Source organism: Ptychodera flava, chromosome 22 (genome assembly GCF_041260155.1).
Source record: "Ptychodera flava strain L36383 chromosome 22, AS_Pfla_20210202, whole genome shotgun sequence".
NCBI lineage: Eukaryota > Metazoa > Hemichordata > Enteropneusta > Ptychoderidae > Ptychodera > Ptychodera flava.
Window position 1 is genome coordinate 3,210,943 of NC_091949.1, and position 26,665 is coordinate 3,237,607.

The following is a 26,665-nucleotide window of genomic DNA, read 5'->3' on the forward strand; positions in this document are numbered from 1 at the left end:
GAATGCAAATCTAAGTCACTGTCTATATTTATAGTATTTAAGGTCCACTGGTTGAAATTGTAGTTTAAACTCAGTGCAATGATTATACAATTGCAATCTGAAAATTGAACGAATATTCATTAACAATGCCTCAACAACGTTTGCGTGTGACAGAATAGGCAAGAAATTGAACCGATTTTTGTTCATTTTAAATTTCCCACCATTTTCAAAATCTTGCCATGTTATGTGAATAACAGAAAATTTTTCAAAGTGTAGTGAATCCACCATTTATGCTGTTTATCACGTAGTTGTATGGAGGAGGCCATATTTGGGTGTGGCACTCATTCATTATTTGTCTTACTGAAACCTTCCCATGCAGTCTCACTCAGTGGATATTTATATTTGAACTCTGAGTAAAGAACATTTCTATGAACTAATTTTAATCTAAATATAAAATCATGAAAATATGACAAAAGTTGCAGCTCGTGTGCCTTTAAACATTTACTGCAACCAAATTCCATACCAAGTACAGATATGTTGACAGTTAAAAGTCACAAGATTTAAAAGCACACATCAAGACTATGGTGAATGAAAAGTGAAAGTGAGAAAGTGAACAGTTCTGAGAGCAAATGCAGATAGAAAAACTCTTTGACAATGGCAAAGAGCATAAGGAATAAAACTATTCTTAAATGTTTGTGTACAGCATCTAAAAAGTAGGATATCTCTTTGAATGGCAAGTCTTTCTGCTGACAAACCGGATTGATCGAGTAGTTGGAATTGTTAGTATCAATACAAATTTTATGACAGAAAAAGTGGCATAATGACTTTCAGAAAATTAAATTCTAAATGCTCTCTTTTGGACTGATTCAGGAACAGTTGACAGGGTTGAAGTAAAGCCATTGTACCATAAATGACATGTACATGTGTATTTGTAAAATGGAATGAGCATATACCGTGTTTGATGTATCTTGATAGAGATTGATCTTTTCATCAATCAATGCCCATATGATGATGTTTAACATGTAAATTACTGGTATGAATCTTGATATTTCACAATGCCAAGATATCCAAATGCAATGTCAACTGTATTACAGTGCAGCCTCACAAAAACACGGAAATGACAAAAATTGACTGTCACTTTCCAGTTAAGGATGTACGATCGGAAAAAGTAAAAGTAATGTCAATTTTTTCAAATGGGGATTTTTGAATACCTACATATGTGAATAGTCTAAAACTGGGAAAAAAACATGGGGTCACCGTGCTTGTTAGTCCCCGCGGACGAAGTCCGGCGGGGACTTATAGATTGGGTCCCGTCCGTGTGTCCGTCCGTCCGTCCGTCCGTCCGTCCGTCATCAACAGTTTCTCAGACACTGCCAAACCAATTTTGTTCAAACTTGGCACAAAGGCATAGCACTATGACCTACAGATGCACATCGATTTATTTTGCAATACGATCCAATATGGCCGCCAGGCGGCCATTTTATTACAATTTTTTCATGTACGGAGCCATAACTCAGACATGTTTCAACCGATTTTATTCAAAGTTGGTACAAGGACATTGACCAATGTCATAGATATGCATGTCAATTTGTTTTGTGATATGATCCAATATGGCCGCCAGGCGGCCATTTTATTACGATTTTTTCATGTACAGAGCCATAACTTAGACATGTTTAAACCGATTTTATTCAAAGTTGGTACAAGGACAATGACCAATGTCATACATATGCACATTGATTTGTTTTGTGATACGATCCAATATGGCCGCCAGGCGGCCATTTTGTTTCGATTTTTTCATGTACAGTGCTATAACTCAGGCATATCTAAACCGATTTTATTCAAACTTGGTACAAGGACATTGACCTATGTCATATATATGCATGTCAATTTGTTTTGTGATACGATCCAATATGGCCACCAGGCGGCCATTTTATTACAATTTTTTTATGTACAGCGCCATAACTCAGATATGTTTCAACAGATTTTATTCAAAGTTGGTACAAGGACATTGACCAATGTCATATATATGCGTGTGGATTTGTTTTGTGATATGATCCAATATGGCCGCCAGGCGGCCATTTTGTTATGATTTTTTCGTGTACAAAGCCATAATTCAGGCATATCTCAACTGATTTTATTCAAACTTGGTACAAGGACATTGACCTATGTTATACTTATGCACATTGAATTGTTTTGTGATACGATCCAATATGGCCGCCTTGTGGCCATTTTTTTTACGACTTTCCATGTCCTGAACATAACTCAGACATGTATCAAGCAAATTTATTCAAAGTTGGTACAAGGACATTGACTTATAGTATACATAAGTACATTGATTTGTTTCTCGATATGGTCTGATATGGCCACATGGTAGCAATTTTGTTATGGTTTTTTTCATGTCGAGAGCCATAACTCTAGCAAGTCTCAACTGATTTTATTAGTTTGTACCTGGACATTGACTTATGTAATACATATACGTGTCGATTTTTTAAACAGTAAGATCAAATATCGCTGCGTGGCGGCAAATTTGTTACGATTTTCTCATGTACTGAGCCATAACTCAGACATACCGGTATTTCCACCAGTATCATTCAAAGTTGGTACAAGGACATTGACCTATTTCATACATGCTCGTCAGTTGTTTCACATCATGTAGCAGTATCATGTCAATTATTGAAGTTTCATAATAAAGTTGATATGTCAGAAGTACTGCATCAAATTTCATGAAACTTTGTACAGATGTTAAGCTCACATTGCTTTAACAGTGAAAAAGACATTTATCAGTGTCATTTTAATTAATTTGTAATTGCATATGTAATGAACTTTCCTAATTAGAGTGATATATCCACAAATACAACGTCAAATTTGATGAAACTTGATACAGATGTTGATCTCATAGTGTTGTAAATACTACATTAAACTTTATGAAATATGGTACCGGTTATCTATTAGTGTTAGGATAGAATGAAAAAATGTTTTGCAACATCCTGTCAACTAATTCCCAGTTGACTCATTTAATGACCTTTAGGATAGTGGCCTACATTGGTTTTATGTTTTACATCACCATGGAACTCATTCTTGGCCATTGAATGCCATCTGTATCAAAGTATTTTTATCACAGAACCTGTAATCAAAGTACCCATTAGCAAGCGGGGACTGGGTCATCAACGATGACTTGTTTTTTTACAAAATGACATTAAAAATTCACTGTTTTTCACAAAATCACTAAAAATCAATAAAACAGGTCATCATTTTCATATTTATATCATGATTGCATTTTTCACGTTTACACTGTAAAAGAATAAAGAAATCATAAACGTAAGCTACTTTGAAGATTTTACTTACATTAAAATTGAGTTAAAATGTCGTCATATTTATTTTTTAACCAAAATTGCAACAAATATGCCCCAAATTTTAGGAATGGGAGAGGGTAATTTATTAATTATTCATAGTTTCTACTAATGTCAATTTTCTCAAACTTTGCCAAATAATAGCTCTGTTTGTGAATTTTTCATAACCACATTTTGTTTAGTAGGTCACCGAGCTCGATTTTTCACAATTTTGCAAAATCTAACTAGGATTTACAGGTTCTGGCGATAAACATGCTCTCCCGGGTTCGTCGCGCGGGGCGCTCTTCAAATGCTGCTGACCTGCAGTGGCCTTGTCCAGGCATGGTCATGATTCAAGCCTACCAGTAAACTTTAATGAGAGGGAAATGACAGAACAAAGTAAAGACTTTTAGGTTCTTCTACTTTTTAGAGTCTATATATTAATACAGCATACAAAAAACCACGTAATATTTACCAATCCTGACGGGTGTAGCATGCTAGCAGGGTACGCTTACCCATTCCGGACACCTGGTACCACCACTAACTATCAGTGGTTCAGGATGGTCCTACTTAAATTTTTAAATCTCAAATGTCCCATGGACCTGGTAATGTATTACCTTGAATGAAAATGATTATTGGACCAGTTTAATGTCTTATTGCCGTGACGCTTATCGGTGGGGATTAGGTTGACTTCGCTGCAGGCTAAGTAGGCTAAGTTGTCACACACTACGTGGAGCCAGGAGCCGAGGCCGTGAACTTTGCGTTTCTCCAATACACGATGACAATCGTAAAGGCAAGCCCGCAACTAACACAAGTGTCAAGATTTTTGGCTAGTTCACTCAAATCGACAATGCGACGGCCATTCTTCCATTCTTCCATTCTCCGGTAGGTCTACTAGCGACACTATCATTGGAATTATAACCACGACCTGCCCTTGTATAGTGAATCAGACGTCACACTTCTGACTTACGCTGTACAGGCTACGGTCATGTTGCATTTTTTTTATCTCTTTGCTGAATTCTCGTACCTTCCAGCGTGTTTTGAGGGCACGCTGAACATTTTCTCGACGCGATTTTCCTTTACCTGCAGACGACATTTTGTACAACGCAAAAACGTTCGGAACGTCACTATGCGCGCGTGGTTACTATGGATACATTTCTGCACGGAAATCGGCGCAGTACGCTTATATTTTTCCGATCGTACATCCTTAAGATGCACTGTTACTGATGTAAACATTTTATCAAGGGCTTTTGCATGTAGGACAGGGCTATTTTGTAATATTATATTTCCTATGACAGTTAAAGTTCTTGTCAATTATTTTAACAAGCTCCAGAAAAGGTGGTAAGGCTTTTGCTCAGTGCGGTCTGCCTTTAAACACTACTTAGTATGTGGCATGATAGTGTGACAATGCATGGAGAACAGCTGTTGACATGGCAATTATCAGTGTAAATAAACAGAATAGTTGCCTCTGTCTGCTCCATGTGATGAACCAGTGCACTAAATCAAGAGAGTTTTGAAGTAGCAGAAAGTTGTGGATTTGTATGAAAATTTCAATGCCATGTTGAACCACAAATAGTTTTTGCAAGTGTTTGCTTCAATTGAAATGTCCTATGGTTTATCAGTGAACTCTGTTAAAACAAATATTTCCATATATGTGTGTTGGCACAGGCACATGATAAATTGGTTATTATATTATATCATGCCACCATGCGCCATTCTGATTGGACGAGAGCTCTCGGGTGCTGAATTTCGGTCATTCTGTCTCTCAGATGTCTGTTTTCTGCATTAAGGACTTAAAGTTACGAATATACCCAAACAAGACAACAAAGACTCACAAGTTGATATAACATAATAGCAATAACCCCCGCCGCAGTCGGGTATACACTCGAGTTTGGTACAATAGGCTCCATATAGCACTTGCCTATCAGCTCGTGCTATATGTCGCACATTGTACCAAAATCTTGTGTTTACCCTCCTTCATCGGGAATTATTGCTTAATTACTTTATGGTACCTTTTCCTTGTGTTGTATCAGCATGAGTGTCATTTTTGTTGCATCAGATAATCTACTTTCTCCTGTTTTTTTGATGTTTGATGAATCACAAGTGACAGTCATGCTTGTACCATACCATGACTACAATGGCCGGCATACGCGCGAGCTCTTCACAAGAGCAAAAATCCTTGTTTGACCTTCCTTGCCAAAATTTCAATATACTGTTATAATATAATAGCAATAAATCACACCCAGTGACAGCATAGCACTCAGTTTTGACCAGTTCACTTCATATATGCACTCGCTATCGTGACGTGCAAATATGTCACGAACTGGTCAAATCTCGTGGTATACCGTGGCTGGGTGTGTTTATTGCTGAAATAACCTATGAATATACAGACTTGTTTACTCACAACCAAAAAATGTCTACTGTTAAGATTTTGATATCTCTTGTATTAACCAGATGTGGATGTTGGATACCATATAACCACAATGAAAGCCACTGACCCAGACAGAGACAGTGTACTGTTCTATGAAATCATCGGTATAAGAGCAGTAAATGAACGAGGAGAAGATGTTACAGATTCAAACTTTACAACTCAGTTTTGGATAAATAGTACCAATGGAGATGTACATGTCAATGAATCACTGAACAGAGAATATGTTGAAATCTTCTATCTAGATATCTTAGTTAAAGATACAAATGCAACAGACTATCAGAATGACTCCGGTGAGTTCTGTCAACTTAACTTTTTGAATTACAAATGTTGAAGAAGACACTAAATGATGTAAAGTATTGAAACAAAGTGAAATTTTAATATGAAGGATATGAGAGAGGAGCTAAAAGATTTTCAATACTAGTGCTGCAGAATCTTTGACACCAGTATGTATACTGAAAGTAGCAAATTTAAATTGAATGTTTGTATCATGTACCTTAGTTTGTGTTGTGATAACATGCTATTTGAAAGTGTTTTTGTCAAAAGCAGTGAGTCATGGGAAAGGCTTATTATTAAACTATGACCTCTACATCTAACTGTGAATAAACCTTGTATTCACTGTTATATAGCAGAAGCAAGATAAGTGAATATGGTTATTTGCCAGTAATTTGTAGATGAGAATTAAATACCAAACAACAAACACCAGATCACAGTCAGCAGCATTAAATGCAGGCATATTTGTCCAATATTGTCTCATGCATACATAATTCTATATGAAAAGACAAATGCACAATTACAATCTACTCACAAAACTCAATCATGTTTTTGAAACTTATCAACAGCTGTATTGGAAGTGAGGGTTGAAGATGTGAATGACAATGCACCGACTTTCCTGAACACTAGAACAGGCCTGGATGGAACAGAATACTATGATGGAGAAATCCAAGAGGAAAACCCTAGTGTTGTGTATTCTGATGTCAAGGCAACAGACCCAGACAAAGGAACAAATGGCGACGTCATATATAAAATTGTACAGAATGATACAGACCATTTTAAAATCAATGAAGATACAGGTAAGTTAATTTTACAAGTAATCTTAGGACACTCCAGTTTATATTTAACAACAATATTAGTGCACAAAGCATGTATTATTTAGTCTGTTAGGAGTGATGTGATATTGCACAAATTTTTTATATTTTGTGTCGCACATTTAAAATAGTTGTGTTGCACATTTATAATAGAAGAATAAAATGATCACTACTTTTATAAAAGTTTTCAAGAATAACTCTGGAAAACTTTATGACCATGCACAATAATATGATGGAGTATCATGTAACTACAGAGTTTCTTAATTGTAACTTTATAGACAATAGGCATCTCATTCAGCTATCCTCCATTAGAACAAACTGCAATCTCTTGTATCATATGATATTAATAACCTTTCCTCCTTCCTTTCCCTCCCCCCTAATTTCCCAGAAGTATCTGGATATACTGAATTTCCAACCTCAATCCCATGTGGGTTGGCATACATACTGGATGTATTTCCATTTCCAACCTAAATCAACAGACATGGTCACACCTATCCAATAGATCAATCAATCAAACAAATGTTATTTTAAATCAGAGGAACTTCAAAAAAATTATCACAGGATTTTTTTTTGCACTCAATTGCTTTTTGCAAGTGTGTGCATATCACCATGTAAAGTTTTATATGTACACATGGAATAGAAGATGTAATAATTGAAATTGTTTGTATAAGTTACACTGCCTTTCTCTTTTACAAAGTATTTCAATGCTGTGAAATGTATATGATAACTTTTTTATCTATTCTTTCAATATATGACACCTCTTCAAGCGTAATGTATGGAAAGCAAATGTATCACAAATCTAGAAACCTCATTTGGAATATGGAACAAACACAGTTTTATTCTAAAAGTTGCTCAGTAAAGTTTACGTTGTTATTATTTGTTGTATTATTTGCATCAGGTGATATCACCCTCCACTATCAAATAGACAGAGAAGAAATTGAACAGTTAAACATCACAGTGAGGGCCCAGGATGGTGGTTCACCTCCTCGATCTACAGATATCCTGGTGTACTTTAAGATCACTGATATCAATGACAATGCACCAGAATTTGTAAATCTGCCAGAGGATATTGAAGTTTTTGAGAATGAGACAGTTAACAGTGAAATTTACACAGTGTCTGCTACTGATGATGATACTGGTAACTTTGCTGTTATTGAATATGATATCACCGCTGGTAATGGTGAGGGCAAGTTTGATATCCACAGAACCACTGTAAGTGCATAATCTATACTTTTTCTGATAATCCAGAGGAGGAAAACTTGTGAATATTAATAGTTGCCAATTAAAAGGGCCTTTCATTTCCATTTGATAACACTTCTTATGACAGTGTCAACTTTCTGCCTGAAAAAAATTGAGCAATGTTATGTGTGGCCAGGCATGCAATTCCAGCGTGCAGTTTACTCAAAATAAATGGAATTTTCAACAAGAAGTGGTAATAAGTGAGTCATAATGTAAGTCATTTGCATTTGTATTTATACAAACACCTTGTCTTTACAAGACGTTTTCATGATTATCCAATCACAACTATTACTGATGAATAGCAAGTTACAAGGACAATGTCTGACAAGTGTGTATTTGATATTACTAGGGTGTTGTGTACATCAAAGAATCATTGGATAGAGAAGAAACAGACCAATACTCACTGACTATCACAGCTACTGACAATCCTGGTGGAAGTCCACAACTCACCACAAGTAACTTTGTAAGTACAAATGGTGGTTTCAACTGGCATTGTTTACCTGCATGTCAATAACAACAATCAAAGCAGATATTATACTTAAGTCACTCTAAATTGTCATCTAAATATGTCACAATATTTTCAAGAAGTGTATAAAGGACCCTACATTAGGCAAATAATTTCCGGTCACAACATACTGTCTCCTAAACTACTCAAACACATATTTGCACATTTGTAGTTTCTCTGCCCCGAACATTTGATAAGAACATTGCAAAGAGTGCCAAATAGCATATGTTCATCTCGACTATTCTAATTGCCAAGAGCTCATGAAGATTAGGTGCTTTACAAATCTGCTTTTGTTAGTCCTCACGGACACCGTCCGGTGGGGACTTATAGGTTTGGTCATGTCCGTACATGCGTCCGTCCGTCTGTCTGTTCATCAGATATCTCAGACATGCCCAGGTCTATTTCTTTCAAACTTTGCACAAGGATAGTACCCTACCCCATACAGATGCATGTCGATTTGTTTCACAATGCGATCAAATTTGGCTGTGTTAGAGGACTTTTTAGTTTTCACCACCATAGACTCCCATGTGTAAGGCAGTCTCCATTGACTCCCATGTATAAGGCAGTCCATAGACTCCCATGTATAAGGCCAAGAAAAATAATAATTTAGTTTCTCATCGTATTCATATTGCAAAAAGGATGCAGTGACACAGTTTTTAGTCCCCAAGGATGAAGTCCTGGGACTTATAGATTGGGTCATGTCCGTCCGTGAGTCCATCTGTGAGTCCATCCATTCACGCAGATATCTCAGATATTTTGACAAAATATCAAATGACCTCTGTGACCTATGACCTCAAATATACATATTTGTCCATAACTCAGTAACAACAAGTGCTACAGCCTTCAAATATGGTATGATGGGACAGCTTATGACGCCACATATTGTACCTCATTAATTTGTGCATATCTAATTTTGAGCGAGCCAATAGAGCTAGAGGTCTGATTTTTGGTATATAGGGATAACTTAGCAATACTATATTTTTTTCAAAATGTCACGTGACCTCGGTGACCTATGACCTCAAATATACATATTTGTCCATAACTCAGTAACCACAAAAGCTACACCCTTCATGTATGGTTTGCTGGGACAGCTTATGACGCCACATATTGTACCTCATTAATTATGCACATATCTAATTTTGAGCGAGCCAATAGAGCTGGAGGTCTGATTTTTGGTATATAGGGATAACTTAGCAATACAATTTTTTGACAAAATGTCACATGACCTTGGTGACCTTTGACTTCAAATATACATATTTATCCATAACTCAGTAACCACAAGTGCTACACCCTTCATATATGGTATGATGGGAGACCTTATGACGCCACATATTGTACCTCATTAATTATGTGCATATCTAATTTTGAGCGAGCCAATAGAGCTAGAGGTCTGATTTTTGGTATATAGGGATAACTTAGCAATACAATTATTTTGACAAAATGCCACGTGACCTCGGTGACCTTTGACCTCAAATATATATATTTGTCCATAACTCAGTAACTACAACTGGTACACCCTTCATATATGGTATGATGGGAGACCATATGATGCTTCATACTGTACCTCATTAATTATGCATATATCTAATTCTGAGCAAGCCCATAGAGCTGGATGTCTGATTTTTGGTATATAGGGATCACTATAGGATTGAAATTTTTTGACCAAATGTCATGTGACCTCGATGACCTTTGACCTGAAATATATGTTTATGTCGATAAATATGTAACCACAAGTGCTATGTCCTTTATATTTAGTAGGGTGGGAGACCTTATGACAACACACGCTTTACCTCATTAATTATGCACACATCTAATTCTGGGCAAGGGAATAGAGCTAGAGGTCTGATTTTTGGCATATAGGGATTAATTAGCAATACAATTTTTTTTCAAAATGTCACGTGACCTTATGACCATTTGACCTTGATTATACATATATATATGCATAACTCAGTAACCACAAGTTCTATACCCTCCAATTCTGATAGCATATTAGACCTTAAGATGTCACATCTTGTACCTCATTATTATGAGCATATGTATTTCTTGGCTGGCCAATACAGCTAGAGGTCTGATCTTTTTTCCCGATTTAGAACCATAACTTAGACATGCCTCATGTGTTTCAAATTGGGAACAACGACATAGACCTATGTGCCCATAGATCTCAACATATACACTCCAATGATACTTCTTAATGACCACATTTCCCTGCCCTATCAAGACTAATACTCCTATTACAAGTGGGGACTATGTCATTGTCAATGACTTGTTAGTCAAAGTCTGAATCAGACCCTACCTATTTGCTGTGTTACAGTACCCCATTGTAGTCAAAGGGGCAGTCTAAATCAGACCCTAGCTACTTGCTATGTTACAGTACCACATTGTAGTCAAAGGGGCAGTCTAAATCAGGCCCTAACTACTTGCTATGTTACAGACCACCAGGTATGTAAGGGTCCCAAATTCGACAAAGTGAGCGTCGAACTGAGCGTCGAAAATGACAAAGTGAGCGTCGAACTGAGCGTTGGAAATGGCAAAGTGAGCGTCGAACTGAGCGTTGGAAACTGACAAAGTAAGCGTCAAACTGGGCGAAAAAAAGAAGAACTGAGCGTTGAACTTAGTAAGAGTGCTAAAACGTAGCGAATATGCGAAATATAGCTTGCATGGGTGCTCAGTTAGCGCGTACTGGATAGTACACGATTTGCCAGTTGGCTAATAAAAACGTGTTTACAATGATGCGCGCAATATTGGTGTCATAATTACAATTAATTACAGTTTACTCTTCGTAGTCAAAACGAATAAGAGATAGGAAGCAAGGTCTTGCAGTCGACGGACCTCGATGGAGCAATGTCAATCACTATCTGTAGTGTGCCTGTACGTGAGTTGACAAATGGCAGGCAGAGCGAGGTCAAATATACGTCATTCTCTATGGGTTGATCGAGACTGAAAAATTTTGAGCCAATCATAAGCTTACGCCTGAAGCCGAAAAAATTACTGTAACTTTCACTTTTTCGGGTGAAAGATGTTCTTTCACATTGCTTTAATTCTGAAACATTTGTCATGATAAGACATTGTTCGGCAATCGTGATGTCAAATGGATAGAAAATCACGGTCATCACATGCACAGAATCCCACGTCAAAAAAACGATCATCGCATAGAGTGTCACGTTCAGCAAACGATTTCCAGACAATGTGTTTATTCAGGCAACGTCTACATTGACCTTCCAACATCAAGAGTCTTTGGATAACAAGTCTGATTTATGTAGAATCATTATTGAACGTACGCGAACTGTACGTCAGTCAAGTTTAGCCACGCTGACAGGACTTCAAACAAATCAAGTTCACAGAATTTTCAGTGCTGCAGTGGGCTCAACCCTCTGAGCATAGGAAACCCAGAAGTCTGGTTGTTGTTGTTGTTGTTGTTTGTATTGTTGTTTATGTTTATTAGTCGTGTTGTTGTTGTTGACCAATACAATTCAATGAACATAACTGTTGTGTTGTTGTTAATGTTTCAAGCGTAACGTAGATGTCATAAGAAACGCTACAAGGACAATTACTTGGCCCGATACAACTATCTGCTAACGCGTACACTCTCTTCATACACTTAAACAGTGTATAATTATAAAAAATGACAGGAAAATTGGTAAAATGTCCCCAAAAAATTTTGTTGGGAAAAATCACCGTCATGGATATACAAAAAATGGTACCGGTGAGCGGCGTCGCTTGACAAAACGTCGGCATTTTATGGCGATCAGCGCAGAAATGATCTTTGAAATTTTACTGTGCAGAATAGTCCACAGACATATTCATTCAAAATCATCAAAATGCAGAGCGATTTTTATCTAGAGAAGCGTGGTCCGTAGCGGCACATACCTCGTCGCGGCTATGGTTATCGATGCGTGCAGAGTCGTAAACTACGTCGATATGTCGGTCAATTTATATTTTTCTTGATTATTTCATAGTGGTCGCGCCAACTAGATTTGCAATATCTCTATCACTCAGTAAAAAACTACAATGCTATCAACACAAAACCTAACATTAGTGTCGTGTGATAAACACATAAATATTTCTAGTTTATTCCTTGCTTACATTCATCGTTCTGTTTGCTCAAAGATCAAAGAATACCTACCATACTGTAATCTTGAATGCAGAGCTTCGGACTTCAAAACAATTATACCAGCAGCGTATTTCATTGACACGAGCTTTATAGCAGAATGCTTTCTTTATTGAACGTGTTTATGAAGTGATGATAAACTTGATCGTAAACTTGCTCCAAGTCTGAAGGCGTATAAATATCAAAATTGCATAAATTTAAGGAATAAACTTCGCCTACCCGGTTGTTCGCATGTCGGGTTGGTGATAGGCTGTTACGTAGTCGTGGGGTGAACGATGTGGCTAAAACGTCGCAACCCATCGTAGTAGTTAGCCAATTTTAACTGGTAATTTCAGTGCCTTCTTTATTGAGTACAAGGGTATTCATGCTGCTATCAAATATAGATAAAAAATAGACACGACAAATTGTCCCCAGACGCGATGTCGATATTTACTGTCATGGAATAGCTCTACCGATGTAAGCTTATGACCACAGTTTTACTTCCCGATCTCGCACAAATTGAACAAAATTTGGGTGTCGTAATTAACTTGAACTTTACATTTGATAAATCGTCAACTATTTTTTTTACATCGATTACAGCTAAGACATGTTAGGGGGTGTTCATGAATTGCACCTTTTTGTTAGGTATTTAGTTTGCAATATTTTACAGACGGAAGTGAACATACAACAGTGACAACGTACTAGTTTATTTGACCAAGACGTACAGGCGCTCTCTCTCTCTCTCTCTCTCTCTCTCTCTCTCTCTCTCTCTCTCTCTCTCTCTTCTCAAAAAAATACCGCAAACTGTAGCCGTTCATGCCATTTACCGCTGTGCCTGCGGTATTACCGCGATCGTTAGGAGTGGAAGAGGTGTGAATGTTTCACTTCCAGTCTGTGGTAAAATGACTTTCTCATGAATATTCAGTCTCTGAGCAGCGGTAATCCTGGCGGTAAGCGAGGCAGAGGTATAAAAATGATAATTGTCATGGCCATGAAGCGAAATCTGTTCGGAAAGATTATCTACCGGAAACAGGGCAACAGTAACAGGGAATGTCAACTCATACCAAATCATCAGGCGGGATTGACGATTCGCGAAGTTCATTGGGTACCGCCATAGTGAATGTATAACACCGCCCTGGCGGGACGCGATCTCACAGCTGATGGCAAAATTAATTATACCACATCCTATCGTTGGAGGCGCCATCACGCTCAGTTTGACGCTCGCTTTGACGCTCAGTTTAACATTTTCCACAAACTGCTCGATCGCTCGGTTTGACGCTCAGTTTGACGCTGACAGTTTGTCATTTTCCACAAAGTGCTTGATCGAGCACTTTGACGCTCACTTTGTCAATTTTTGGGGTCTTACATACCTCAGACCACTTTGTAGTCAAAAGGGCAGTCTTAATCAGACCCTAGCTACTTGCTATGTTACAGACCACTTTGTAGTCAAAGGGGCAGTCTTAATCAGACCCTAGCTACTTGCTATGTTACAGACCACTTTGTAGTCAAAAGGGCAGTCTTAATCAGACCCTAACTACTTGCTATGTTACAGTACCACTTTGTAGTCAAAGGGGCAGTCTAAATCAGACCCTAACTACTTGCTATCTAACGGTACTACTTTGTAGTTAAAGGGGCAGTCTAAACCAGACCCTAGCTACTTGCCATGTTACAGTACCACATTGTAGTCAAAGGGGCAGTCTAAATCAGACCCTAGCTATTTGCTATGTTACAGTACCACTATGCAGTCAAAGGGGCAGTCTAGATCAGACCCTAACTACTTGCTATGTTACAGTACCACTTTATAGTCAAAGGGGCAGTCTAAATCAGACCCTAACTACTTGCTATGTTACAATACCACTTTGAAGTCAAAGGGGCAAATCAGACACTAGCTACTTGCTATGTTACAGTACCACTTTGTAGTCAAAGGGGCATTCTAAATCAGACCCTAACGACTTGCTATGTTACAGTACGACTTTTTAGTCAAAGGGGCATTCTAAATCAGACCCTAGCTACTTGCTATGTTACAGTACCACTTTGTAGTCCAAGGGGCAGTCTAAATCAGACCCTAACTACTTGCTCTGTTACAGTACCACTTTTTAGTCAAAGGGGCATTCTAAATCAGACCCTAGCTACTTGCTATGTTACAGTACCACTTTGTAGTCCAAGGGGCAGTCTAAATCAGACCCTAACTACTTGCTATGTTACAGTACCACATTGTAGTCAAAGGGGCAGTCTAAATCAGACCCTAACTACTTGCTATGTAACAGTACTACTTTGTAGTTAAAGGGGCAGTCTAAATCAGATGCTAGCCACTTGCTATGTTACAGTACCACTTTGTAGTCCAAGGGGCGGTCTAAACCAGACCCTAAGTACTTGCTATGTTACAGTACCACTTTGTAGTCAAAGGGGCAGTCTAAATCAGACCCTAACTACTTGCTATATTACATTACCACTTTGCATTCAAAGGGGCAGTCTAAATCAGACCCTAACTACTTGCTGTGTTACAGTACCATTTTGTAGTCAAAGGGGCAGTCTAAACCAGACCCTAACTATATATACTTGCTATGTTACAGTACCCCTTTGCATTCAAAGGGGCAGTCTAAATCAGACCCTAACTACTTGCTATGTTACAGACCACTTTGTAGTCAAAGAGGCAGTCTAAATCAGACCCTAACTACTTGCTATGTTACAGTACCACTTTGTAGTCAAATGGGCAGTCTAAATCAGACCCTAGCTACTTGCTATGTTATAGTACCACTTTGTACTCAAAGGGGCAGTCTAAATCACACCCTAACTACTTGCTATGTTACATTATCACTTTGTAGTCCAAGGGGCAGTCTAAATCAGACCCTAGCTATATATACTTGCTATGTTACAGTACCACTTTGCATTCAAAGGGGCAGTCTAAATCAGACCCTAGCTACGTGCTATGTTACAATACCACTTTGTAGTCCAAGGGGCAGTCTAAATCAGACCCTAACTACTTGCTATGTTACAATACCACTTTGTAGTCAAAGGGGCAGTCTAAATCAGACCCTAGCTACTTGCTATGTTACAATACCACTTTGTAGTCAAAGGGGCAGTCTAAATCAGACCCTAACTACTTGCTATGTTACAGTACCACTTTGTAGTCAAAGGGGCAGTCTAAATCAGACCCTAGCTACTTGCTATGTTACAGTACCACTTTGCATTCAAAGGGGCAGTCTAAATCAGACCCTAACTACTTGCTATGTTACAATACCACTTTGTAGTCCAAGGGCAGTCTAAATCAGACCCTAGCTATATATACTTGCTATGTTACAATACCACTTTGTAGTCCAAGGGGCAGTCTAAATCAGACCCTAGCTATATATACTTGCTATGTTACAATACCACTTTGTAGTCAAAGGGGCAGTCTAAATCAGACCCTAGCTACGTGCTATGTTACAATACCACTTTGTAGTCCAAGGGGCAGTCTAAATCAGACCCTAACTACTTGCTATGTTACAATACCACTTTGTAGTCAAAGGGGCAGTCTAAATCAGACCCCAGCTACTTGCTATGTTACAATACCACTTTGTAGTCAAAGGGGCAGTCTAAATCAGACCCTAGCTACTTGCTATGTTACAGTACCACTTTGTAGTCAAAGGGGCAGTCTAAATCAGACCCTAGCTACTTGCTATGTTACAGTACCACTTTGCATTCAAAGGGGCAGTCTAAATCAGACCCTAACTACTTGCTATGTTACAATACCACTTTGTAGTCCAAGGGCAGTCTAAATCACACCCTAACTACTTGCTATGTTACAGTACCACTTTGTAGTCAAAGGGCAGTCTAAATCACACCCTAAGTACTTGCTATGTTACAGTAGCACTTTGTAGTCAAAGGGGCAGTCTAAACCAGACCCTAACTACTTGCTATGTTACAGTACCACTTTGTAGTCAAAAGGGCAGTCTTAATCAGACCCTAGCTGTGGCTGCCCAGTTAATATTGTCCAAACATAATGCACCAGCCGTGGGCAATCCATAATATTGTTGTAATAATTTTAAATTCATATGTCTAAATGTTTTCATATATAGCATGTAATATCCAATTGAAGTAGAACCATGACATTGATAACAGAGCGTTTTTTTGTATTACAGCTACACATAAAATTGTTGGATGTAAATGACAATGCTCCTAAATTTGACCAAGATAATTATGAAGCTGACATTAGAGAGGATGAAACTAAAGGGAGGCTGGTCATTTCTGTTACTGCAATTGATCCAGATTTAGGATTTGCTGGTACTGTAAATTATAGTATTGGAGACAGAAATGACACAGGTATGTCATGTTTTCTGCCTTGCAATGTAATTGTGGCAATCTTTGCAGAATGAAGTATTGAAGTCCATGATTTGATGAGATGTTTATTTGAAATGAAAAATTATCATACAAATATTTTTTGCCATGAAGTTTCCAGAGGCAAAAATTGTGTTATCAGCAATAGCATAAGATTCTTGCAATTTATTAATTGGTTTTGATTAAGTTTGTGTGTAATGTGTGCTTGTGCGTATGAATTTGTTTGTGCTTCATTGTATTGCATGTGTTTGGAGAGGTTGTGGTGTGTGTTTCTCTCTTTCAAGCTACATATAAACTTGACAACTAAAATGGTTAATTACCATCCATTGGAGAGGCAGCAGACTTACATTCGTTTGCAGGTATATCAGTTTATTTGTTAAAATTGTTACAGATTTGTATTTCTTTTGCTCTTTATAAAAGACATTAAAAAATTAATATTTCAAATCTGAAACAAGGCCATCATATTAATGGCAATATGAACGTGAAGCTGTTTACAAATTACCATTTCAAATACATGTTGTTTTTCTTTTTCTTTTTATTTTCGTGGTCAGATTTATTTGAAATAGTAACAGTATATGTTGGGAACGAAAACGATGAAAAGAGTCCTGACAACACAGGCACAGTACAGGTGTATGCAAGTTCACTTACCAACCAGCAAGGTCGTTATTTCGTAGAATTAATAGCAGAGGACAATGGCATCCCACAACTCTCCTCAAATGCTTCCTTGATGATTGACGTTCTGGATGTCAATGATAATGCCCCCGTATTTAAGTACATTGAACTTAATGATCGCATTACAAGAGTACCAGTTTCTGGAAATACAACAGATGCTGTTCATCTGACTGAGGTAAGCTTGTAACCCTCTCAACATCAAAGTCAATTTTTGCTGCTTTTATAAAATATATTCCAGTCATTTTTAGCTCCCATAGCCATATGTATATATGGCAATGGAAGCTATTCTTATAGGCTAGGGAAATGTCTGTATGTATATATGTCTGTATGTCTGTATGTCTGTATGTCTGTATGTCTGTCCGTCAACATCAAAAACTCCAAAACCGCTGTACATTTCATCTTGATATTTGGTGTGTACATGGATGATGGGCTGTAGATGAGATTTTGTTCAAATGAAGTTGTCATTGCCAAAAATATGCAAATTAAGTGGAAAAATGTAAAAAACAGTCAAAATTGAAAAAACTCAATAACCACTGAGCAGATTACATGAAAAATTAGCATGTAAGTACTTTGGGCTGACATGAAATGATTGTGCACATCTTGGGTCAGTATCTTGGACTTGCTATTTTTCATGAATTTTTTTGTAATTTTCTCCCATTTTTGGTCAAAAAATCTTCTTCTCTGAAACCACAAGTCCGATTGATTTGAAACTTGGTATGGAAGTGCATAGGAGTGACCTTTCCCAAATTTGGGCAAATCGTGGTGAAATTTGCATATTTTTAGTTAACACGTCCATAGACTCCCATGTATAAGGCAGATCTCCATAGACTCCCATGTATAAGGCCACGAAAAATAAAAATTTAGTTTCTCATCGTATTCATATTGCAAAAAGGATGCAGTGACACAATTTTTAGTCCCCACGGATGAAGTCCAGTGGGCTTATAGATTGGGTCATGTCCGTCTGTTCGTCCATCCGTGAGTCCATCCGTTCACGCAGATATCTCGGATATTTTGACAAAATGTCATGTGACCTTGATGACCTTTGATCTCAAATATACATATTTGTCCATAACTCAGTAACCACAAGTGCTACCACCCTTCATATATGGTATGACGCCACATATTGTACCTCATTAATTATGCACATATCTAATTTTGAGCGAGCCAATAGAGCTAGAGGTCTGATTTTTGGTATATAGGGATAACTTAGCAATACAATTTTTTTGACAAAATGTCACGTGACCTCGGTGACCTTTGACCTCAAATATACATATTTGTCCATAACTCAGTAACCACAAGTGCTACAGCCTTCATGTATGGTATGATGGGACACCTTATGACGCCACATATTGTACCTCATTAATTATGTGCATATCGAATTTTGAGCGAGCCAATAGAGCTAGAGGTCTGATTTTTGGTATATAGGGATAACTTAGCAATACAATTTTTTTGACAAAATGTCACGTGATCTCGGTGACCTTTGACCTCAAATATACATATTTGTCCATAACTCAGTAACCACAAGTGCTACAGCCTTCATGTATGGTATGATGGGACACCTTATGACGCCACATATTGTACCTCATTAATTATGTGCATATCTAATTTTGAGCGAGCCAATAGAGCTAGAGGTCTGAATTTTGGTATATAGGGATAACTTAGCAATACAATTTTTTTGACAAAATGTCATGTGATCTCGGTGACCTTTGACCTCAAATATACATATTTGTCCATAACTCAGTAACCACAAGTGCTACAGCCTTCATGTATGGTATGATGGGACACCTTATGACGCCACATATTGTACTTCATTTTATATGTGCATATCTAATTTTGAGCGAACCAATAGAGCTGGAGGTCTGATTTTTGGTATATAGGGATAACTTAGCAATACAATTTTTTTGACAAAATGTCACGTGATCTCGGTGACCTTTGACCTCAAATATACATATTTGTCCATAACTCAGTAACCACAAGTGCTACAGCCTTCATGTATGGTATGATGGGACACCTTATGACGCCACATATTGTACTTCATTTATTATGTGCATATCTAATTTTGAGCGAGCCAATAGAGCTAGAGGTCTGATTTTTGTTATATAGGGATAACTATAGGAGAGAAATTTTTTGACCAAATGTGATGTGACCTCGATGACCTTTATCCTAAAATATATGTTTATGTCAATAAATAAGTAACCATAAGTGCTATGTCCTTTGTATTTAGTAGGATGGGAGACCTTATGACAACACACGCTTTACCTCATTAATTATGTACACATCTAATCCTGGGCAAGCGAATAGAGCTAGAGGTCTGATTTTTTGGCATATAGGGATTAATTAGCAATATAATTTTTTTTTTCAAAATGTCATGTGACCTCGATGACCTTTGACCTTGATTATACATATATATGCATATCTCAGTAACCACAAGTTCTATACCCTCCAATTTTGATAGGATATTAGACCTTAAGATGTCACAATTTGTACCTCATTTATAATGCGCATATGTATTTCTTGGCTGGCCAATACTGCTAGAGGTCTGATCTTTCCTGATTTAGAACCATAACTTAGACATGCCTCATATGTTTCAAATTGGGAACAACGACATAGACCTATGTGCCCATAGATGTCAACATATACACTCCAGTGATACTTCTTAATGACCACATTTTCCTGCCCCATCAAGACTAATACTCCTATTACAAGTGGGGACTATGTCATTGTAAATGACTTGCTGAGTTAATGGTTGTATCACAGTATTCGATATATCTAATTCTGTATTTTTTCCATTTTATATTCTGAATAAATACATTAAAGATATTTCACTGTCTCCACTACATCACATTTAAGTATTTTCACTTCATGCACTTTATCCCTTTCACACATGTTCAAATATCTGACCAGAGAACAAACACTAAATAGTCCAGGATGGGAGCTACAGTGTCATTGACGCTATTTTTAGCTCATATTTAGTATGTATATAAATACCAAAAAAGAGCTTATATGGTGAGTCAGTGGCGTCTGTATGTCTCTGCGTATGTATGTGTGTATGTGTGTGTGGATGTATGTCCGTTACACGCAAAAGTTCCCAAACCCCCGCACCTACCACCTACAAAGTTTTAGACCTTATTTACTTTTGTCATTCTTTTTCTGGTTTAAATATTTTTTTCAGATTTTTGCCAAAGTTTGATAAGAAACTGTAGTCAGTGAAATGTTATGTCCATTTGATCCAAAAATATCAAAATTGGAGTTGAACACAATATTTTGAAAGAATGTGTTCTCAATAGAATTGATGATACAAAAATGATATTCTACATTTCAACTTGCATGGTTACCTCCTATAAACTGAGTGTTTCAGAACTTATTGAATAAATTTGGAAATTTTCTCAAACTTCTTTGAGTCAGTCCATATATTCCAAGTCTTTAGAAAGTATCTCCATGTACAAGTTTTAGTGCATAGGCAAGTTTGTTGTTACTGGTTGCCATGACACCAACATTACAAGGGGAATTGGAAACACTGCTGAAGTATGACACAGCATAAACAAAACCATTATCTTGCAGTATTGTTTCGAAAGAAGAGTTTTGTTTCAGAGTTACAGTACTGACAACTGATTTTTTACTATGAATTTCTTTTCAGAATTACATTGGTCATGTTTGCAGGGTGTACGCATCTGATGCTGACTTGGGACAAAATGGATTAGTGATGTATTCAATTCGGGAAATTCCGGGTGATCCCACAGAGAGTTGGAAATATTTCGATATTGATGCAATCTCCGGAGAAATCAACATCACCCATAAGACTGATAGAGAAACCATTGAAATGTATTCAGTAAGTGAATTTCGTAAAAGAAATTTACATTTTGTAGAACTTTCTATTTTTAAATTGAATTGGTAACTTCCAAAACTCACTGTAGTTTTCCATAGTATCTCCCTGTTGAACATTTCTTGAAATAGAGAATGGTAGAAATGTTAACTTTAGTGCATATGAAAACAGCCAGTCTTTATTTCGTATGCTGTGTTCCATTTGATTTTTTTTCCAGTTTTGACATGATCATCTTTTCAGGAACACCTTAAATTGTCTGATCTCTTATTTGTTACTTTGGCATAACTTCATTTTTGGTTCTGAGTAAATTAATTGTGACACTCAATGAGCAGTGAGAATGATGTCAGTATTAAGGTATGTACGTATGCCAAAACACAATCTCAGACCATACTGTAAGCGTCTGTACTAAAAGCCTGTTCCACAATGTGATTTTTCAGTTAGTGATTGTTGCTACTGATCAAGGTGAACCTACCCAGCTGTCTTCAGAGTTAAACCTACAAGTTATCATTGATGATATTGATGACAATCCACCAGTATATCCAAGGGATGAGGTAGGTACAACATGGTATCATGAAGTGCTGTGTAATCATGGGAAAAAAAGCAACCAAGTACCCTAAAGCCAAAAACTACACAGTAAAAATTAGCCAGAAATGATATGAGAAACTTAATAAGCATATACTCTGAAAACTTTAGAAAAGAGAGCAATGTACATTTAAGCCATCACTTGGAGGTCTCACAGTCACACCAGACTTTAAATTTTCATTAAAGTTTTGAGATATCTTATATCTTATCCACTGAAGCTAACCGCTTGGAATATGGAAAATATGGATGCATGTACACAATTGTAAATATGGAATCTGATATGGGTGTACACAATTGTTATAGAATCTGATATTGGTGTACATGTTGTTATGGAATCTGATATTGGTGTACACAATTGTTACAGAATTTGATATGGGTGTACGTAATTGTTATGGACTGTGAGATGGGTGTACATAATTGTAATAGAATCTGATATGGGTGTACACAATTGTTATAGAATCTGCTATGAGTGTACGCAATTGGTATGTCATCTCGTATAGGTGTACACAATGTTATGTTCTCTGATATGGGTGTATACAGTGGTTATGGAATCTGATATGGGTGTATACAGTGGTTATGGAATCTGATATGGGTGTACACAATTGTTATAGAATCTGATATTGGTGTACACAATTATTATTGAATCTGATATAGGTGTGCACACAGGTTATTGAATCTGATATGGGTATACACATGCGTTATGGAATCTGACATAGGTGTTCACAATTATTAAGGAATCTGATATGGGTGTAGAATCTGAGTTATTGATATTATATAAACAAGGTACCATAAATGACCTGACTCCAACCTGTTGCATTTCACATAATTATTCAAATTATCATTATACAATTCAGTGAAGAGTGCAGTTTATGCTATTTTAAATTCTTAAACAAGTATTCATTATGTTTTAGGATGGAAGGCCTATTCCAGATATTTTATATCCCATTGAAGAACAAGATTATGGTGATGAAAGCATCGGAAAAGTCAGTGAAGCTGATGATGCAGATATTGGGGAAAATGCTGTCAATTACTACTTCATAATAGGTAAGAATATGTTTTCAGGTAATGCAGTCATGATTTCTGAGAACAGCAAGCGATTGGCATTGGCATTAATTTTATGAAAAAAGAATGGTTCAATAGAATGAGCATTGTTCCACCGTGACCATTGATTTTGCACATTGAAGTGTATTAACCCTTTGGACCCAGCTCAGACATAAATGTCCGCATAACATCATAGGGTACCAGGGGGTAAGGGTGCAAAGGGTTAATGAACATTGCTTCACCATGACCATTGATCTAGCACATTGAAGTGCATTAATGAACATTGCTTCATGATCAAAGATCTAGCACATTGAAGTGCATTAATGAACATTGCTTTACCATGACCATTGATCTAGCACATTGAAGTGCATTAATGAACATTGCTTCATCTTAACCATTGATCTAACACATTGAAGTGTATTAATGAACATTGCTTCACCTTGACCATTGATCTAACACATTGAAGTGCATTAATGAACATTGCTTCATGATCATAGATCTAGCACACTGAAGTGTATTAATGAACATTGCTTCACCTTGACCATTGATCTAACACATTGAAGTGTAATAATGAACATTGCTTCATGATCATAGATCTAGCACATTGAAGTGTATTAATGAACATTGCTTCACCTTGACCATTGATATAGCACATTGAAGTGCATTAATGAACATTGCTTCACCTTGACCATTGATCAAGCACATTGAAGTGTATTAATGAACATTGCTCCACCTTGACCATTGATCTAACACATTGAAGTGCATTAATGAACATTGCTTCATGATCAAAGATGTAGCACATTGAAGTACATTAATGAACATTGCTTTACCATGACCATTGATCTAGCACATTGAAGTGCATTAATGAACATTGCTTCATCTTAACCATTGATCTAACACATTGAAGTGTATTAATGAACATTGCTTCACCTTGACCATTGATCTAGCACATTGAAGTGTATTAATGAACATTGCTTCACCTTGACCATTGATCTAGCACATTGAAGTGTATTAATGAACATTGCTTCACCTTGACCATTGATCTAGCACATTGAAGTGCATTAATGAACATTGCTTCATCTTGACCATTGATCTAACACATTGAAGTGCATTAATGAACATTGCTTCATGATCATAGATCTAGCACATTGAAGTGTATTAATGAACATTGCTTCACCTTGACCATTGATCTAACACATTGAAGTGTATTAATGAACATTGCTTCACCTTGACCATTGATCTAACACATTGAAGTGCATTAATGAACATTGCTTACCATGACCATTGATCTAGCACATTGAAGTGCATTAATGAACATTGCTTCACCTTGACCATTGATCTAACACATTGAAGTGTATTAATGAACATTGCTTCACCTTGACCATTGATCTAGCACATTGAAGTGTATTAATGAACATTGCTTCACCTTGACCATTGATCTAGCACATTGAAGTGTATTAATGAACATTGCTTCACCTTGACCATTGATCTAGCACATTGAAGTGCATTAATGAACATTGCTTCATCTTGACCATTGATCTAACACATTGAAGTGCATTAATGAACATTGCTTCATGATCATAGATCTAGCACATTGAAGTGTATTAATGAACATTGCTTCACCTTGACCATTGATCTAACACATTGAAGTGCATTAATGAACATTGCTTCACCTTGACCATTGATCTAGCACATTGAAGTGTATTAATGAACATTGCTTCACCATGACCATTGATCTAGCACATTGAAGTGTATTAATGAACATTGCTTCACCTTGACCATTGATCTAACACATTGAAGTGCATTAATGAACATTGCTTCATGATCATAGATCTAGCACACTGAAGTGTATTAATGAACATTGCTTCACCTTGACCATTGATCTAACACATTGAAGTGTAATAATGAACATTGCTTCATGATCATAGATCTAGCACATTGAAGTGTATTAATGAACATTGCTTCACCTTGACCATTGATCTAGCACATTGAAGTGCATTAATGAACATTGCTTCATGATCATAAATCTAATTCAGCAGACTGTACATTTCTTTCATCAGTTTTCAAAACTTTTTGGCAGTTCATTATATTCTTGTGAGCTCATTTTAGATAGTTTATAGTGATTTTTGATAGATTTGTCATGTTAAGAAGTTTTAGTGGATGCAGCCTTAATGTGTGAATACTTTCATCATTTGATTTCAGCTGGGAATGAGAAAGAAAGATTTCGTTTAGATAGTGGAACCAGGGAGATGTTCCTTAATGACATATTGGACAGAGAAGAGACTCCCCAATATGAGTTGACCATAAAGGCTGATAATGATTCTAATTGGGATCCAAGTTCCTATGTCTTTAATCCGGAATATGAAATAAAAGACCCAAGGTACTGGAATGATACCACTCTACAGTTGGTGATAATTGATGTAGTAGACATCAACGATAATCCTCCAGTATTTACAAAAAATCTTTACACTGCAGGTATGTGATCTATGGGTAATTTTCTAATATACTTATGTTGCTTTTCATCATTTGTTGATTTTTTTCCAGTTCAGAATATGTTCATCTTTGCCCCTTTTTCTATTATGTGTATTTCTCAAGAGTACAAAATTCCAAGTAGTGTGTGAAAGCCTTGTGCTATGCAAGGGTAAACAAGAACAGTCACAGAACTTTATATCACAGCCTCTGATTTTACAGAGAGCAACTTTGACTGAGTGTACAGACAGCAACTTTGACTGAGTACAGACAGCAACTTTGACTGAGTGTACAGACAGCAACTTTGACTGAGTGTACAGACAGCAACTTTGACTGAGTACAGACAGCAACTTTGACTTAGTGTACAAGCAACTTTGATTTAGTGTACCAGCAACTTAGACTGAGTTGTACAGACAGCAACTTTGACTCGGTGTACAGACAGCAACTTTAACAGAGTACAGACAGCAACTTTGACTGAGTACAGACAGCAACTTTGACTGAGTGTACAGACAGCAACTTTGACAGAGTACAGACAGCAACTTTGACTGAGTACAGACAGCAACTTTAACAGAATACAGACAGCAACTTTAACAGAGTACAGACAGCAACTTTGACTGAGAACAGACAGCAACTTTGACTTAGTGTACCAGCAACTTAGACTGAGTTGTACAGACAGCAACTTTGACTAAGTGTACAGACAGCAACTTTAAAGAGTAAAGACAGCAACTTTGACTGAGTACAGACAGCAACTTTGACTGAGTATACCAGCAACTTTGACTGAGTACAGACAGCAACTTTGACTGAGTGTACAAACAGCAACTTTGACTGTGTGTACAGACAGCAACTTTGACTGAGTGTACATACAGCAACTTTGACTGAGTATAGACAGCAACTTTAACAGAGTAAAGACAGCAACTTTGAGTGTACAGACAGCAACTTTGACTGAGTACAGACAGAAACTTTAACAGAGTACAGACACAAACTTTAACAGAGTAAAGACAGCAACTTTGACTTAGTGTACCAGCAACTTTGACTGAGTACAGACAGCAACTTTGACTGAGTGTAAGAGCAACTTTGACTGAGTGTACAGACAGCAACTTTGACTG

General features: G+C 37.1%; 1 protein-coding gene across 1 annotated transcript in view; it reads left to right on the forward strand.

Annotated features, from left to right (window-relative positions):
- Window positions 1-26,665, forward strand: part of LOC139122463 (cadherin-23-like) — a 192,033-nt gene that overhangs the window by 137,831 nt on the left and 27,537 nt on the right. The window contains exons 20-29 of the mRNA XM_070687855.1: window positions 5,763-6,029; window positions 6,579-6,809; window positions 7,723-8,036; window positions 8,413-8,526; window positions 16,777-16,957; window positions 17,524-17,819; window positions 21,282-21,473; window positions 21,905-22,018; window positions 22,961-23,093; window positions 25,293-25,565. Coding sequence (XP_070543956.1) covers window positions 5,763-6,029; window positions 6,579-6,809; window positions 7,723-8,036; window positions 8,413-8,526; window positions 16,777-16,957; window positions 17,524-17,819; window positions 21,282-21,473; window positions 21,905-22,018; window positions 22,961-23,093; window positions 25,293-25,565 — 2,115 coding nt within the window. The remainder of the gene's footprint in view (window positions 1-5,762; window positions 6,030-6,578; window positions 6,810-7,722; window positions 8,037-8,412; window positions 8,527-16,776; window positions 16,958-17,523; window positions 17,820-21,281; window positions 21,474-21,904; window positions 22,019-22,960; window positions 23,094-25,292; window positions 25,566-26,665) is intronic.